Source organism: Quercus suber, unplaced genomic scaffold, assembly GCF_002906115.3.
Source record: "Quercus suber isolate HL8 unplaced genomic scaffold, Cork oak 2.0 scaffold_273, whole genome shotgun sequence".
In the NCBI taxonomy this organism is placed as follows: domain Eukaryota; kingdom Viridiplantae; phylum Streptophyta; class Magnoliopsida; order Fagales; family Fagaceae; genus Quercus; species Quercus suber.
The window spans coordinates 815046-833091 of NW_027069729.1; the positions used below are offsets into that span (position 1 = coordinate 815046).

At 32.8% G+C, this 18046-nt stretch overlaps 1 protein-coding gene across 6 annotated transcripts; it reads left to right on the forward strand.

The window, feature by feature from the left end:
• The first annotated feature begins 8483 nt into the window (after positions 1-8483).
• Positions 8484-12688, forward strand: LOC112035549 (uncharacterized). 6 transcript variants are annotated; one of them, XM_065781632.1, is made up of 7 exons: positions 8484-8666; positions 8896-8960; positions 9875-9942; positions 10028-10155; positions 10878-10945; positions 11110-11189; positions 12195-12688. In XM_065781632.1, the coding sequence occupies exons 2-6, from the start codon at positions 8896-8898 to the stop codon at positions 11120-11122; spliced, it is 342 nt and encodes a 113-aa protein (XP_065637704.1). In that variant the 5' UTR covers positions 8484-8666; the 3' UTR covers positions 11123-11189; positions 12195-12688. The 6 variants fall into 6 exon arrangements, 2 of the variants coding, with proteins under 2 accessions (XP_065637704.1, XP_065637705.1); XM_065781633.1 differs by having other exon boundaries at positions 8487-8666; positions 10887-10945; XR_010632234.1 differs by having other exon boundaries at positions 8490-8666; positions 8923-8960; positions 10887-10945.
• The last annotated feature ends 5358 nt before the right edge of the window (positions 12689-18046 follow it).

An 18046-nucleotide genomic window follows, 5' to 3' on the forward strand; every position in this document is an offset into this window, starting at 1 on the left:
TTGGCATCCTGCAAGCGCTTTGTCTGATCCTCGGCTTGCTTCATAGCTGCAGCTAGGTCAAAGGCCGCTCTATCTTTATCCTTTGTCATCTCCTCCAGACTTCCGATCGCCTTCTCGAGATCTGCCTCAAATCTCTTAAGGGTACTTGTAGCCTTCAAGAACTTGTTGCGCTTCTGCGCCAGAGCGTTACTTTGGCCGTCGACCTCTTCGTCCAACCTGAAAACAGCCTGGATGGCGTGCCAACCGAAATAAATGCGCTGTAAAGGAGAGGGGTGATGTTAGGCAATAAAGTTCAAATAGAATAAACAACTATCAGAGGTCTTACCATGCCCAGGTATCTCTTGAGGTTGTAGGCAACTTTTGGCCCATTCATGCTCCCTAGTTCAGCCATGTCGACGGGGAAAAGGAAGGATCTCTCCAGTGCATCGACTACGTGAGCCCCCTCACTTCCTCGGGATTCCCGGATCGTAGCGTCATCCATCAAAGGTTTTTCATGGAGCATGGCAGCAAGCAGCCAGGCCTGGGGCTCGGATTGTTGAGCAATCTCTTTTCTTTTGTGCTGTCTACCAATTCTCAGTTGTTTAAAAGGTCGGCGTGCTTCGTCTTCCCCTGGAGAAGAATGGGATCTGCCCCCATCCATGGGATCCTTACCCTTAGAGAATCTCTTCCTTTTCGGGTTGGAGGATTTAGGCTGAGAGTCTGAAATTGGAGGGACAGAGGACGACCTAGTCTGTGCAGATGAAGGCTTAAGTCCTGGGAGAAGGGGCTTGGGCTGCAACTCCTTTGGCACACTTTTCTCAGACTTACCCTCAAGTAGATCAAGAAGACTGGTTTGAGGTTGTCTCTTAAGACCGATCTCTATTTGGGTACCAAATCTTGGGGGCTGAAGATCGGCTTCGGACAAGTGAGGGTCCCCTAGATCACTGGGAGGATCCTCGGGTTGTTCAACTCGGTCAAATACACTGAATTTGTCCTCAGACGAACTTAGTTCAACCACTTCGTCACCTATCTCCGAGCTCCCTTTCTCGGTCTCTACCGCTTTACGGGACGAGGAAGAACCTGCCAACGGAATGCCTTCCGGAATGGGGGATCCTTCGGGAAATGCAAAACCGTCCTCTACCACAGTGATTTGCCTGAGCCGAGGGTCACGAGCCCTGATAACGTGCTTTGGGACTGGGAACGACTTCTGGGCTGGATCACATCCGAGGATCTTGTGGGCAGCCCTAACTTGGTTGTCGGCCTCGTTCAGAAAAAGTTCCGCCCTAAGAACGGTTTCCAAGTCCTCTTTGTTGACCAAATGAAAATGACGCGCGAAGGCGTGCGGATCTGCAGAAGGAGAAACAAAACTCCTATGATCAATCAACCAAAGCAAATGTACAACAAGATAAAATACAAGAATCTAGACCGCCTCCTACTTCGGTCTTCATTAATGTGGCCAGGGGATTAGGGGAGCGCATTTATTGTGGAGGTGACAACCTGTCCTGGGCTCGTCCCCCTCCACCACTGGGGGTTAATCACGGTCTGCCAAGGACAGGGGTATCCTCGGCGGGGATCCTAAGAGCTTGGGCCTTCATACATCGTCCTCGTATAATACTCCTTCCTCGGCATGGGCATTGGGCCAGATGTAAAGTGGGCCGAGGTTATCAAGTCCATAGGCCCCACAATATATATATATATATTCATAGATGGGAATAGTTGTGTTCTGTTATATATTGTGTTTTGGTGGTGGATAAATATTAAATCAAGAACGGGGTGGAGTTTGTTAAAGAAGAGGCTTGTGGTGTCTGTTATATATTCATCATTACTGGGAGAATCCACGGATTTTGTAATTTTAAATTTTGAAATGCTAGTTGGCATCTTTAGTATATAAACCAAAAAAAAAAAAAAAAAAAAATTTGTTTTTCTGGTGTGATATATATATATTTTAAATTATATCCCTCATTTCCTCATCTATCTTTGTATAGGGTGGATAGAGATGAGTTTTGGTTTCTTGAAAGTGTCTGGTTTGGCCTAAATCTTGTGTTAATGAATCCCACAAGAATGGTGAAACAAGGTTTTTTTGAGTTACTTTTTTTTTTTTTTTAAATTTTATTTATGTTTTATGTCTCAAATGTATTTTTCTAACGAAAATGGTGAGGTAGGTTACAACTGTCTAATGGAGGCTAACTTAGATGAGTTAAATGATACTTTTCAAATCACGGGTTTGTAATATTAAAATGGCCCTAGGTAAACTGCAATCAACTCTTTTAGAAATATCATATTAAAGTATATAATTTCAAAATTAACAAATTAAACCTTGATATTTTAAAATGTAAAAAAATAAAAATAAAAAAATAAAACTCATAAATACATTTAGTTAAAACAACATTGTGTTTGGGGTTTAATATATAAATATATATATATATATATATATAAATTATTTAAATTATTTTTGAAATAGTAGCGTTTAAATTGTTACTTTTAAATAATATGGTTTTTTGTTTGGGTGAAATAATAGGATATAACTCGTTATATATATTTTTTTATAAACCTTAAATGATTAAATTCGTTGATTTACATTATATTACTTAAGTTAAGGATTTACCATTCAAAAAAAAGTTTTAGAATTCAAAATACAATTTATGAAAAAAAATAAAATAAAAAGATGTGTGTCTCCCACCTAAATAAATGTAGATTAAATAAAAAATACATATACATAAAAGAGAGTAGTGGTGGCTCTAGGAATTTTATCCATATGGTTCATTAAGAAATATAAGTTAAAACAAAATTTAATTAAAATAAAACTTGACTATATCGAGTTATCAACAAAAAAATATGCAAATGCATAAAGTTTTACGATTTCTTTTTACAAGTTTTCATATTTTGAATCATTACAAACCCTCTGTATTTCCTAAAAATTAAATTATATAAAGTTATATCATGTTTATATTATACATGCACACATTTGCACACATCACAATTCACACAAAAAAAATTATTAAAAAAAAATGTTCTTAATCAGTATTAAACACATCCACACATATAATATAAATTTATAATAAAATAGACACTTGCAACTCACAAATATTCACTCTTTATTCTTAGAGTTGAAGAAATCAAGATAGTCAGATAATTAACTGAAATGAGATGAGATTCATGAGAGAGAGATCTATATTACCTATGTTGTTGTTTGGTTTTAGGATGGACTGATCTATGTTGTTTTAGTTTTGGACTGGATTGACCTAAGTTATTGTTTAGTTTTGAGTTGGACTTATCTATGATTAGGGTGTGCAAAATTTAAGTCAGAGTGTTTAAAAATATTTTTTAAAGTAAATAAACTAATAAATTTATATATATATATATATATATAATATTTTTATTATCAAGTCAGGGGGTTCATTTGAACCCCTTGAACAACACTTAACACCGCCCTTGAAAGAGAGGTAAATTATTTTAATACAAATGTACACTACAAGTCATAAACTTCATTTAAAAATTATAATAACTTTTAAGGGAAGGTGTAGCAGATTGATTCTGACAAATTATACCACATAACCTCTCTCTTGTGCAAGTACAATTACCTATTTTTATTTCTTGAAGAAACAAACAAACGAACAAACATGTAAATGTGAAGTCCCATGCATAGATGCATGGGAGTGAGTCATAGTTCGGACAGAGCGTGAAACAATGAGAGCTGTCTTTGTGCGAAACCAATACGCGCGTTACGGTCATGCATGCATGCATGGTTCATCGGTTCATCCATAATTTCATATGCTGTACACGTGTGAGAATAGGACTGAGGTACGTGCTAACGCGTGTAAATAGAAGATCAATAAATATTTTTCTTTCTAATTTTTTTTAGAAGACCAATAAATCTAGGAGCACAAACTTAGCAAAATTATTAGGTATATTATGTGTAGAGTGACATGATGTTTCATCATCTTTTTTTTTTTTTTTTTTGATAAGATGTTTCATCATCTTATATCTATGAAAAGTCCTATTATTAATTAAATTAGTGGAATTCACTATAAATACGAGAAGAATTAGTACTATGTCATTATATTTCAGACGTATTTAAAAATTATTCTAAGCTTATTAGTTACACATTTTGCCACAATTATTTTATATGACTGACTATTAGTAGTGAAAAATAAAATAGTGAATTTATGTAAAAGTGACAATAAACTAGTCACAATCTGCTGCATAAAATAGTTGTGACAGAGTTTATGGTTCCAAAATAACTCATTGAAAATCTTTGTTTTAATTGGAGTTGGTGAAATAGGGGTAAACCGATCCAGGTGTGCTTGTGTTTGACACTTGGTGCCTTTGGGATTTGTTTATTATTATTATTATTATTATTATATTGTGTGTGCAAATAATCTAACTTTTAGTTTATTTTTAAATAAATTAGCTTTTAACTTTTACAACATATTTAATATAAAAATTATTACAAACTACTATATTTTTTTATAAACACTATACAAATAAGATAATGAAAATAAATAAAATCTAAACACCTTAACTTTAGATTTTTGATCAATTGGCTCAAAAGCATTTCGCTGGCATTCTGTTGTTGTTGTTGTTGTTGTTTATTTATTTATTTATTTTTTCAATTATTATTATTATTTTAAAATCAATATAAGGCTCTTGATACTGCTCCCTTGTTTAATTTGATTGGAGGAATGTTAATAATTATTATATAATGAAGAGAATAAATTCAATTCGGACGCGATATAAAGAGGACTTTGACACAATCTAATAATGATGAATCCATCAGACTTTTCCCCTCTGTTTATCTTTTAAAAATACTTGCTCTATGAATTGGCATTTGTTAATTAGAGTGTTGCCCTATGAATTGGATGATAATGTTGTGGGCTTTATATATTTTTTATGGTCTCCATGAACATGAACTACGTAGGAGACTTCGATGTTTTGTGTTGATTGGATGACTCCTTTTATTGGCACCTTATTTCTCAGTGCTTTTCACTGAAGAAGTGTCCAAATTAAAGGCAAATTAATTTGCGCTAGCAAATCACACCATTAATTATTATAATCCATCTGAAGCTTGCAGGGGAACCTAATAATCCTGGGTAATTAGAACCATGCATCTGAAGTTTGCTTTCAAGGACATCATTAATGTATCAATATGTTTTCACGATACCACTGAATGCATGAACTTTGCCTCAGTGAACTTGGAGGTTCTTTCATTAATTATGAGGGTTACTGGATTGAGAGATGAATTAAAAGATAATAAGCATAAAATTAACATTAATCTTAACAGGTTTTCCTATTAAATACTTTTCACATATGGTGATTTGGTAGGTGTGTATGTGGAGCATGTGATAATGTTACATGTTATGTTGTTGATAACCCTAACTTATATTTTGGAAGAGAAGATTACTTGATAATATTAAGACACCACCATATAATATTTTCCTCATCATGTGGTTTCTTTTCCTTTCATATATATTATATTGTTAATAGTTTGATAATTAGGTAGTTTTTTGGATGATTATTTAATAGTTTTTGACATGATATCTTTATTTACTTTATTGAAGTCAAGAGAATAGCACGTTTATTATTTAAATTATTCGTTTATGCTTTTATTTTACTTTTATTTCTAGGACAAAAGTTGATATGCTGCGAAAGCTACTGGATATATTCATAAGTTTCCAGAAAATTAATAAATGATGATGAATGCTTATTTTTTAATGGATATTAGAGTAAAATATAGGACAAAATTGGGAAATGTCCCGTTTGGGTAAAAATAGTAGCATAATGCCATTTTCTCCAAACTATATAGGGAAATGCCCCTCTTTTGTAACTCGATTTTCTCAAAATTGAGTTATAAAAAAAAAAAATTCTAGAGCCCTATAGCGGCGTTTTTAAGGACCTATAGTGACATTTTCAAGATCTATAGTGACGTTTTGTAAGTCGATTTCCATAAAATCAAGTTATAGGCAATTTTTTTAATTTTTTTTTACCTATAACTCGATTTCTTATAAATCGAGTTAAAAAACGCCACTATAGGTCATAAAAATGTCACTATAGGCTCCTAAAAAACGCCGCTATAGGGCCTAACTCGATTTTGAGAAAATCGAGTTACAAAAGAGGGGCATTTCCTTATATAGTTTGGAGAAAATGGCATTATGCTGCTATTTTTACCCAAACGGGGCATTTCCCAATTTTGTCTGTAAAATATATAATTCTCAAAGAAGTGAAAGGATCTAAAAGCAACGGCAACAAATTTGCCTTATTTATGTTGTTTGACCTTATTTCGATTTTCTTTTCATGTAATGATTTTGACTCTCAAATTATCATGGTAGCCATGAGGAAGCACATGGTGTCTAAGTATGATAAATCTTCAGATGTAAAATTATTATTGTTTTTAATTAATTATATAATTGGGATTGTGTTTTACTTAAGAGGTGTAAACACAAATTAAGGAAAATTTGTATTGATTAAGGCAAGCCTTTTGTTACAAAATAAATTTTAAATTCTTGTTATGGTAGAGTTTGTGCTACATAAGTGTGTTTTTTTATTTTATTTTTATTTTTTATGTTAACTTTCCAATTATTGATTCTATAATATATTCTCCTTGAGTTTGTGTAAGGAGGATGATGGGTGGGTTCCCCTAAAATGCCTCCTCTCTCTTTGAGCCCCTTTAATCATATTTTCCTTTATTTACCTATAATAATAATAATAATAACAATAATCCTAACCAAATAGTCCTCACATATGTTCATGTAAAAATTTATATTTGTTTTAGAATAAGAACCTACTATTTCTATTTTACCTAACCACTTTTCAAAAATACTCATATTAAATTATCTATTTTAAACTTAATTTCTTTAAATTTTAATTTTTCTTTATTTTTAAAAATTGTTTCTCTCTCTTCACAATTCAGACAACATAGCTGTCATCTACTATCTTCATCTTCAAGATATTAAAAAAAAAACAAATGAAGCGTGCTAGTGCAAATTTATATAATTACTATAGATTTGGATGAGTTTTGTACAATTTTGCCTAATAAGCTGATGGGGATGATTTTTTAGGCTTGTTTGGGAATTTTTTTTGCCTCAAGCTAATTTGTACTATTTGATGCAAATACTCTAATAAATAAGAAAAATGTTATGTCTACAACATTTTCATAAAAAATTATAGGCTTTAAGTTGTTATTATTTCTAATTTTTATCAACCACTGAAATTACTTAATTTTTTGTCTATTAGTAAACGTCACTAACAAATTGTCATTTAAGATTTTTTTTTTTTTTTTTACAACTAGGTTTATTATTATTTTTAAAATCATTATGAAACTATAATGGGTTATAATTATATGTCAATTTGTTATCAAAAGCTCATAACTACCCATCAATGAGAAGCAATTTACATAATTTACTGCTTTCATTTGAAATCTTTTCTATTTCAATTACTTTCCTAGTTTCCTTGTAGTCTAGTAATTTGAGATGAATGAATATTGCATTTTTGGTTAATATCGCTCACTGAACATTGTCAAAGTCAATAACCATATGAAATTATGGTTTTTTTTTTTAATAAAAAAAAGGTATGAATCTCGGCATAGATATTTATTTCCAGCTTTGACAATTCAATCCTTTATGAAGTATTTTCATTTAAATTAACCAATATTGTGACTTCATCTTGATTGCAAGTTGTGAATGCAACTTTCGAGTTTAACCAATTTGTGTAAGTTTGGTTGAACCCACCACCCTTTAACTTATAAATTTAGAAATAGGATTATTCATTTCTTTAGCTATCGTGAAATTTAGCAAAACCCCTTCTGGTCTTGGGGAAAATAAACAAAATGATTTCTTATTCCCATTCTGGTTTTTTTAATTTTTTTTAATTAATTAATTAATTTATTTATGTCGGGGGTGGGTGGGGTGGGGTGAAGTGCAGTTGATGCCTCTTATTTATTGATTTGGGATACAAAGAAGCTCTACAACAAACTTGAGTTTTTTCAACATATTTTTATCTACGGTCATTAAAATTTTTTAATAAAAACCTTAAACTTCTACAGTTATACACAACTATGGGGTAAAGTAAAGAAATTCACATATTTATTTCTACAGTTGGTATAACTGTGGAAATATGTGTTAAAAAAAAAATCCACAGTTGGCATAAATGTTGAAATAGGTGTTAAAAAAAAATGAATAAATAGGGAAAAGTTAGGATTTTATTAAAAAATAACTAAATCCTTCAAATTATTGTATTAGTAAGGCAAGGATTGAAACATATTTAGTTTATAACAATTTGATTTTTCTGGAGTTGAATTCGGCCTTTGAAAATCTACTGGGAAATCGAGTGTGAGACACTCAAGTTTGGAAATCGACTTTCTCAGACTCGATTTTTCAGTAAATTTTCAAAGGGCGAAATCGACTTCAGAAAAGTCGAATTATTATAAACCAAATATGTTTCAAATCTTGTCTTGCTAATAATATAGTTTGAAATTTATAATTATTTTTTAATAAAATCCGAAATGTTATATCAACAGTCGGATAAATATAGCTCACTCTCTCTATCTATGTCGATCTCTCTATCAGTCTCTCTGTCTCTCTCTCTGTGATTTGATTTTTATTTATTTTTGGTTTCAGCCGGATTCCACTGAAGATTTCGAGCCATTGTTCGATTACTCTGAGTTCAGCCTCTCAATTTCGTGTCCCTCGACGGTATTTTATCACTCTCAACTCTTACCCTCTGTTTGGTTGCTGGGAAAATTTTAGGATTTTTTACCAGGACAATGAAATTCTTTATATTTTTCTATACTGTTCAGGAGGATTAAATTGAAGCAAATCGAACCGTGATATTTGAAGTTTAAATTCTCTATTTTCAAACGAGTTTTCTAGCTTTTTTTTTTTTTTTTTTTTTTTTTTTGGTGTTGTTTTGTTGCTCCTGTAGATGATGATGATGATATTGCATCCCCAGCTTTGTCTCCTAAACGGTGGAGGATTTCCAAACCTATTGTAAGATTTTTCTGTACGCGAATGTGTGTGTGGTTTGTGTGAAATTTGAATTTGATTAGTGAGAGTGTGTTATGGCGTAGTTTATGGGATGAATGGTGGTGTTGTTGTTGGTTTGTCACTAAGCTTTGAGCTTTTAAGCTTTTGAATCTTTGACTTTGAGCTCTCTCTAGCAAAGGTTTTGCTTTATTAGTTGGTGAAGCTTCATAATTAACCGCTCTAGGACATAGCTGGTAGTGTTTTAAATAGTTGCTTGGATTAAATGTGAATAGGCTGGCTGTTTGACTGACTTTGTATTGGAGCATCTACTTGAACCCAATTCTTAAAGCCCTTGTTTGTAATTGGGCAAATGGGTTTCAGCTAGAAAGTGTTTATGTGTTGTGGAACACACAACTGGTTATTGATTTTCTTATTCAGAACTTGATTGGTTCATATCAGAGCTTGATTGGTTCATATCTATCATCAGCATGAAGATTCCCCAAAATGGGTTTCTTCCAAATTCTGGAGAAGGTTTAGATACTTGAATCCACTGCTGAATTCTCATTATCTTTTTTTCTTTTTGCTATATAAATATATGTTTTCTGTTATGGATGTTTATTTGAATTGTTATCCTTAAAATTTTGGATGATTTCAACTGATTTTGATGCACTGATGCTTCAGTACTATTTCTATTTAAAACCTCTGATTTTGCATGAAATTCAGGTTTTTGATATATTCAATGTCTGATAGTTATGTTATTTTTAATTTTCACTATCTAACTTAAGTAATTTTGTTTTATTCTTTATTTGAATATATAAATGGATGATATTTAAGCTGATGACTCTTTTTCTCTATCTTAATTTGTGCTAATTACGTAGTTTTTTTTTTTTTTTTTTTTTTTGGGGTCTAAAATCAATTTCTCCATGAATTAACTTCAGTGATGATATTGGCACTTGGTTTAGATGCACCTTTGAACAACTCAATGTGAATGATTATCAATTTCAAAGTATGTTGTTGATTTTCTAGGACAAACTGAGAAAATTCCTGTATTGGTTGTTATCCACAAATAAAATATTTCTCTACTGTCATAGGTCCTGACAAAGAAACGAAATATGTCGTCGTGGGTGAAAAGGCAAAGGCTCAATTCATATGTGACTCCAGGAAGCACATTGATATATCCATAACTGAGTTGCAGAAGAATCCTCTAAATTATACACAGGTTAGTCTTTTTCTTGTTTGTTTGAATACAAGTGCATGTGAAATTCAAAAGGATTTTCTAATTTTAACAAATATATTGAAAGCTTGAAGTTATCTATCAATGAAATGAAGTGGTGAATGCTAGAAGTGTGGTTAAAGATCCGTTTATCTGGTCAACAAGGTTTTTCTGGCTTTAGGTCTTTTAACGTGAGGCCTTCTGAATATGCCAGTTTAATTTAAATTAAAGCATTATCAGAATTTGATGTCTTCATTAAGCCGTTGACTTAAGCTTATGCTTATCCTCTTTAGTTCCTGCCAATTTTGTTAGCTGATTTGTTAAATGGCCAGCCATGACATGTGAATTCAGAAAGGCTTATGTTGTTGTAAATAATATATTGAGCTCCAAGTTATGTATCATAGAAAATGAAATAATGAATGTTCGAAGTGCGATTAAGATCTGTTCAATTGGCTCTTATAATATGAGGCCTTCTGAATGCCAGCTTAATTTAAATTAAAGCGTTATCAGATTTTGATATCTTTGTTGAGCCTTTGGCTTAAGCTAATCTTCTTTTGTTAATGCTGATTTTGTTTGCAAATCCTTTACATGGCCAAGTCAATAATTTGTAATTGCAATAAGACATTCCCCAATTTTGATGATTTGTTTTTTGCTTATTTGAATTAAATCCTATGGTATTTACAAATATGGTGAACTCTTTTCATTGATGCATCATGTTGTTCTTGGAGATTATCCAGAAGTTAAACAAGGCAAGCCATCACCAGATATATTCCTTGCTGCTTCCAAGAGATTTGAGGTATAACCATCTCGTAGATGTTCCTTTCCGACTTTGATTGTTGACAGTATTGTCTGATGGAAACTTCTGTTTGCTCTGTACATTGTTTCCTCTCATTGTAATTCTTTTAATTTTGGCTTAAGAATGACAATGTGATAGCTCATGACAAATTTGTTGGTCAACAGGGTGGCCCTGTAGATTCACATAAATTTCTTGTATTTGAAGATGCACCATCTGGAGTTAATGCTGCTAAGAATGCGGGGATGTAAGTTTATTTATTGACATTTCTTTTCACTAGTGAAAATTATTGATGATTATGCTAAAGCACATTTTATTTTGTCCACAACACATGCTGAAATTCAGTATAATGGCTGAATTTGATTGGTGGGTAAAATTCTTATGTACTACTAAAGGTAGTGTTACAATGAAAAAAATTGCTTAATTGTTGACATGTTACTGCTATATGTTCCAATGTTACGTTGATTTGATGTCAGTGGCTTGGCAATGTTTAATGGAACAATCTAATGGTTAAAACTTACTTTCCAGCTTATCAGTATGTAAACAGGTGGATGAAAAATAATGTCACGCTATAACCTAAAAAAAAAAAAAATACTAAAAAAGAACTGATCTACATAAATAAAAAGGTTAGGTTTTAGTGGGCTGTGCATTCAGAGTCTAAAAGAAGAGTTCCTATAATTTATAAAATTATTCACACAAGTTCTCTGTAAGGAACAGGCATACAATATATTTCATTTTTGGGATATTTGCCATTATTGGATTTAAAATTAGTTCCTGGTGCTTGGAGAAACACCATTTATATGAACATTGATTATGGTTCTTTTTTGTTTCCTCCCTAGAAGAGCTGATTGGAGGCTGACATGTTTGCAAAATTAGGAACCATACTACTATTAAGAGGTTTTACATTTTGTTTTGTCACTTGCTTTGCTGTTATCAACCCTGTTTCTTAATATTCTTTTTTCTTTTTTAGGGAGATCTCCTTACTGCACTTCATTATTTTCATTGATTAATATTTTTTTTAGGTTCTTATAAGAAATCTTGTTGATTAAGGCCTCTTCCTTAAAGTTCGTGTTAGAAAATTCTTGATAGACCGCTGAAATCCTTAAATATGAAAACCTGCAAATCTTCCTATGTTGATTAAACATCTAGTGCTTGGTTTTTAATTAATGGTCCTCTGTAATTGTCACCATATTAAACTGCATATTTTCTTCTTGTTCATGATTGGTCATCTTTCATTACATTTCCCATACAGGTCTGTGGTTATGGTTCCAGATCCAAGGCTGGATAGCTCTTATCATGCCACTGCAGACCAAGTTTTGAGCTCACTGTTGGATTTCAACCCAGATGACTGGGGTTTGCCTCCATTTGAAGTTACTGCAAGCTAAACTTTCGTATCCCTCCAAGTGGTGTTTTTTCCCCCCTTTTTCTTGAAGGAGAAGATTGATGAAAATTGCAATTATCGCGTATTTTTAAAAACTTAAGGGACACCTTGATTCAGATTTTGTGAGTGTTAACTCGGATTATTCTTAAGATATTATTATGATAGCATTGGTAATCAAGATGCTGCATCATTGGTTAACAATGATGATCCTACGTGCCTTGAGATTTGGAACCTTGTCTTTATTCAAGTATAACTTTTGCCACCATGTCTTGTGGATTTCCATTTAGCATTCTTGATATAATTTGTGTACTTCTTCTTCAAAAGACTCCTTATTGTATTTATTTATATTATTATTATTCTTCTTCTATGTGGCCTAAGAATGAATTTGATTTATTATTTACTCTTGTTTGATTTTGATTTTTTTGGCAGTTTAATAGGGAAATTGATGGTTCTTTAAAGCCCCTGCCTGCTAAGCATGTTGATACGGGCATGGGTTTCGAAAGGTTGACTTTTATATTTTCGGTTCAAATTACTAATAAAAAAAGGTATTTTTAGCTCTAATTATCCATTGTATTTGTACAGTTTTTTTTATTGTGTTAAAAGAGTGGTTGATTGGTTGTAAATTTAATTAGGAATTGCACAATTGTGTTTACATTATATTTTGAATTAGGTTATTAAATTTTGATCAATGTAAAAAGTGCATCCAAATTTATTTATTTAAAAAAAAAAAACTTATTTCAACGTTTACGAACTATTGAAATTTATCTTAAGATACCTTTTATCGATGGTTGAGTACATGTAGAAAAAAGTAATAGGCATCTTTATGTGTTTATGTTTTAATGGCTTTTAATAATACTTCGGTGTTTATTAACCGTTGATAAAAGTGTAACATTTTTTTCGATGGTTGCGTAGGCCGTAGAAAAGTTTTTTTGACATAGTTTTTATTTTTTAATGGCGGTTCTCGACGGTTACTTTAACTGTCAAAAATAGTATTTTCAACGGTTTTTAGTACTTTTTTTCAACAGTTTCAACCGTTGAAAATAATCAAATTTCTTGTAGTGAAGAATGGAGATATAGAAGATAGAAAAGAAGAATAAGACTGAAATATGCTTTGCTCATTACTTGATTCTGTACATACAAAGAAGAATGGAGACAGAGAAGATAGAAAAGAAGAATAAGACTGAAATATGCTTTGCTCATTACTTGATTCTGTACATAACCATATTCTTCCTTTATACCCCTTTCCCACTCTCTAACTAACTTTTAACTACTAACTAACGCTCCCTCTCCAGCTGTACACTCACAACACTAATACCACTATTACATCCAATCACTCTTCAATTGCCACTCACTCACCCTTACATCCAATCACTGGCTTAATCGTTTGCCATTACACCAACACCAACACTATGTACCTTGTAGATACATGGAGTGTAGGGAATTTTCCTCAGTTCTGGAGTCCCAAGACCAGTTTTCTTTATCTCCACCTCCTCTCTAGCGGCTTGCTATTCTTCCTGCACAAGAGGTTCTGGGGCTGGCATCAACAGTGGCCCCTAAATTGCACAATAACAATAGAAGTTAGTGCTTAAAAGAACTATCACACAACTATCACACATATAGATCGCTTTTAAAAAGGTTAACTACTTACAAGGTGAGGATCTAAGAAGAACTCTAAAAAATCTGCCAGTCTTAGGTGAACCGCTTTTATCAACATCTTTGCTCTTTCCTCAAAGTGCATTTGAGGCGCTTCCTCAAACCTCATCATCTGAGGCGCTTCCCTAACCTTCATCCAAATATTTCGGATTCTTTTGTCCTGAACCGCAAATAGGTGGCCACCAAACTCTTGGTGCTCACCAAAGAAGTTCTCCAAATCCCGTATAGCTACATCAATAAGAGAAAAAAAATGCATGAACTTAGTGAACTAGGAGGTTCTTACAATTAAGAGCTAATAAACCTAAAATTAACATGAAGCTTGGATATTTTATTTGATCACCAAAAGTAAATCAACAATTACTTCCTATAAAATACTTTTCACATATTCGGATCCATATTTAACTTATTGAACAAAACCCGTATATATTATTATATTAAAACATTAAAACATGCTTCCTATTAAATACTTTTCACATATGCAAACCATGCCTATTGAACAAAAACCCACATATATATTATGATATTAAAACATTGAAACATACTTTATATATATATATATATTTTTGAAAACAAACGATAGAAACCTTTATTGATAAGAATATTTCAACCACAACACAATATACATGAACGAGGTACTAAAACAGTGTAGCCTCCAGAAACCATTTACCCAAAAAAAAAAAACACACACACACACAAAGACTCAGAAGCCCCCTCTGCACTCCAAAGAAAAAGAAAGCAAAAGACCCACATCCACTTAATACATACTCAAACAAAGACCCACTACCCCATTATTTAAACTACAAAATAAAGAGGTTTACTACCCCGTTATACAAACCTATAACAAATACAAACCCATACTTAACCTAAGATTTGGGAACAAATACCCATATATATTATTATATGAAAAACATTAAAACATAATACCTTTCATTTCTTTATGAGGTTGAAAAGAAGAAGCCGCAACTGCCGACTGTACCATGGAATGAACATCAACATGGTTATGCAACATTTCCTCCTCTTGTTGATTAGCAACCCCTTTTAACAATTTTTGTAACACTTCAACTGAGGGTTGGACTTCCTCGGTGAAATTGGGAGATACAAAAATTGTGAACCCTTTACTGTGGAGGAGAAGGAAGTATAAGTGTTGGGGCAGAACTTGGGGTTGGGGTTGAAGAAGTTGGGGTTGGGGAAGTTGGGGTTGAAGTTCGGGTTGGGGTTGAAGTGGTTCGGCCATGGTTGTATCTGAAGCTTCTTTGTTTTCTTTCTTCGTTTTCTTGTTTTTCTTTCTTGTGTGTTGCCTCTGCAAATTTTTTTTGGGCTGAATGTGTTGCTTCTAATTATGCATGTATTGCATGTGTTTATATGCATTAAGAAAAAATTTGAATTGTAACTGCCGGGCTTGTGGAGCCCACATGGTTCCATGTTTAATTATTTTTAAAAATAAAAATTTAAGAGAATATAATTTTTAAATGAGAGAGAGAGAGAGAGAGAGAGAGAGAGAGAGAGAATTATTTTTTGTAAATATACAAACATACATATATATATATATATATAAAATTAGGACAAAGAATTCAAAAAAAAAAAAAAAAATCCCCTATTCACTCTTTTTATACATAGACTTTGGTTTAGTGAAATATTCTCTTTTGGTAGCCATTAATGAAGTATAGTTTATTTTGGTCATTCTCTAAAAAAAAAGTTTATTTTGATCAAATTTAAAAGTTCTAAAATTTTTACTAAGACTTGCACTTGTGAATAATCATCAGTAGTTTTATTTATTTTGTTAGAAATTAATATAAGTGACAAATGTCTAAATTTGATTGGGAGATCCCCTCTCCCTCTCAAATGACATTGGGCAGCTCTTAGAATATATTTGTAAGGAAGTAAAATAGAGGAAATAAAGGCAAAAGAGAGTAGAGGATAAAATGACTGAAATATTTTTACATCATTTTTAATAGGCATAAATGCATTTTTAGTCCCTACATTTTGATTTTTTTTTTTCCATTTTAGTCCATATATTTTAATTTTACCACTTTTAGTCCCTAAATCAATTAACGCATTCCATTTTGGTCTTTTCCTTTAGCCCACTATCGGAAATTGCTTAGGTGGCAGACAGAACTATTAAAATAATAATAATAAAATTTTATTTTACTATTAAAAATGCCACGTCAGCTTATAAATTAAAAAAAAAAATTATTTATTAATTTTAACTAAATAAAAAAAAAATAAAAACAAATCATTTAAAAAAGAAATTAAATTAAAAAAAATTCTTTACATTATGTTCTTCCTAGTCATCATGAAGAACATGTTCTTCCTCAAATAATATGTTTGGTTGCCGAGGAAATTAAAAAAATCAAGAACATGCCATCATGGAACACATAAAATCAAAGGGCACAGATCTACAAAATACAAAGACCTTCAAAGATTCAAAGCACAAAGAACACAAACCCAAACCCAACCCTCAATCTCTAGCAAACCCAGAACATCACATGAAAAATCAAACCCTCCATACAAACATCAAACCCAAAAACAAACCCATAAATTTCAGACCCAAATTCGAGAAACCCGTGAACAAACCTAGAAATTTTAAACCCACCGATCTAATAGAGACCCACTGATCTGTGAGAGATTGGAGGTAAACCACCGCCGACCTCAGCCCCTCCACTGTCATGCACTCAGCCCCACCGTCTTTCACATCGACATAAGACACAGCCCCAATGTGCAGCTCCTTCATGGGGACCGAGCATTTAGACTCGAGCGAGGCGTCAACGGCGTTGGCGAAGAGGAGGTGGAGGGAGTCGGAGAAGGTGGAGGTGGCGATGGTTGGGGTCTGGGAGGTCTTGAGGGAGGAGATTCGGGAAGGCGGAGAAAATGTGGATTGAGGGGTTAGGGTTAAGGTTTGGGATTGGGGATTGAGGGAGTGAATTTTGAGAGAGGGGGTGTTGGAGTCGAAGTTGAAGAGAGAGAAGATGGCGAAGCGGTCGAAAGCGGAGAGCTGAGGGAGCCAGCGGACAGCATCGATGTATTTGGTTTGTGGGAATCTGTGTATTTGAGGTAGGTCTCGGAGAGCTGTGCCTGTGCCTGTGATTGCCATTATTGGAGTTCCATTCTCTTTAACCCAACGCTAGCCCCCTTCCTCTAGATCTGCTCCAAACCGCCGGCCTCATCTCATTCTCTCCCTTTCTCTCTCTAAACTCTTTTTTTTTTGGGTAGAGCTCTCTCTAAAATCAGATCATGGTTTAAAAAGGTCTAATAATAATAATAAAAAAATTCGTTTGATGCTTTTGACTAACTCACTTAAAGAAAAGTAAATACACTTAAAACTAAAATGATCTAATGATAAATTTTTGTTTGGGTTGGTTGAGATTAGAGAATAGTGTGCTGGGTTTGATGATCTCTGAGGTGTTGAATTTGGGTTTTTTCTTCTTGTTTTCATTTATGTCCTAGTGATTTGGGTTTGAGTTCTTGGATTGCTGGGTTTGTGTTCTTGTGATGGGTTTGAGTTCTTGGTTGCTGGGTTTGAATTGGGAAGAATATGAAGAACAAGTTGTAAAATGAAGAACAATTTGAAGAACATGAAGAACAATCTTAATTCATTTTTAATTCTGTTTTTATTTCTATTATTTAGTTAAAATTAATAAATTAATTTTTTAAATTTATATGCTGATGTGTCAGGGGTGATGTGACATTTTTATGATATTTTAATTCCTCTGGCAGCCACCTCAGCTATTTTCGTCAGTTGACTGACAGAAATGATGAAAATAACACGCGTTAATTGGTTTAGGGACTAAAAATGGTAAAATTAAAATGGAAAAAAATCAAAATATAGGGAATAAAAGTGCATTTACGCATTTTTAATATTACATTGGACACATGACATATTATTATTATTATTATTATTTATACATTAATAATTGAGGGTGAGAGGATTTAAACTTTAGAAGTATTTGTTGGAAATATTGAAAAATGTTCAACCAATTGACCTACAAGACTCATGACACATGACATATTTTAATTTACATGACATTGCTCTTTTGTATTAAATGAGCAATACTTGAGTAACATTTTATAGC

Coding starts and splice junctions, on each gene's coding strand:
- LOC112035549 (XM_065781632.1), top strand. CDS start 8,896: ATGATGATGATGATATTGCATCCCCAGCTTTGTCTCCTAAACGGTGGA. Junction 8,961..9,874: donor GGAGGATTTCCAAACCTATT/GTAAGATTTTTC, acceptor AATTAACTTCAG/TGATGATATTGGCACTTGGT. Junction 10,156..10,877: donor ATCCTCTAAATTATACACAG/GTTAGTCTTTTT, acceptor TTGTTCTTGGAG/ATTATCCAGAAGTTAAACAA.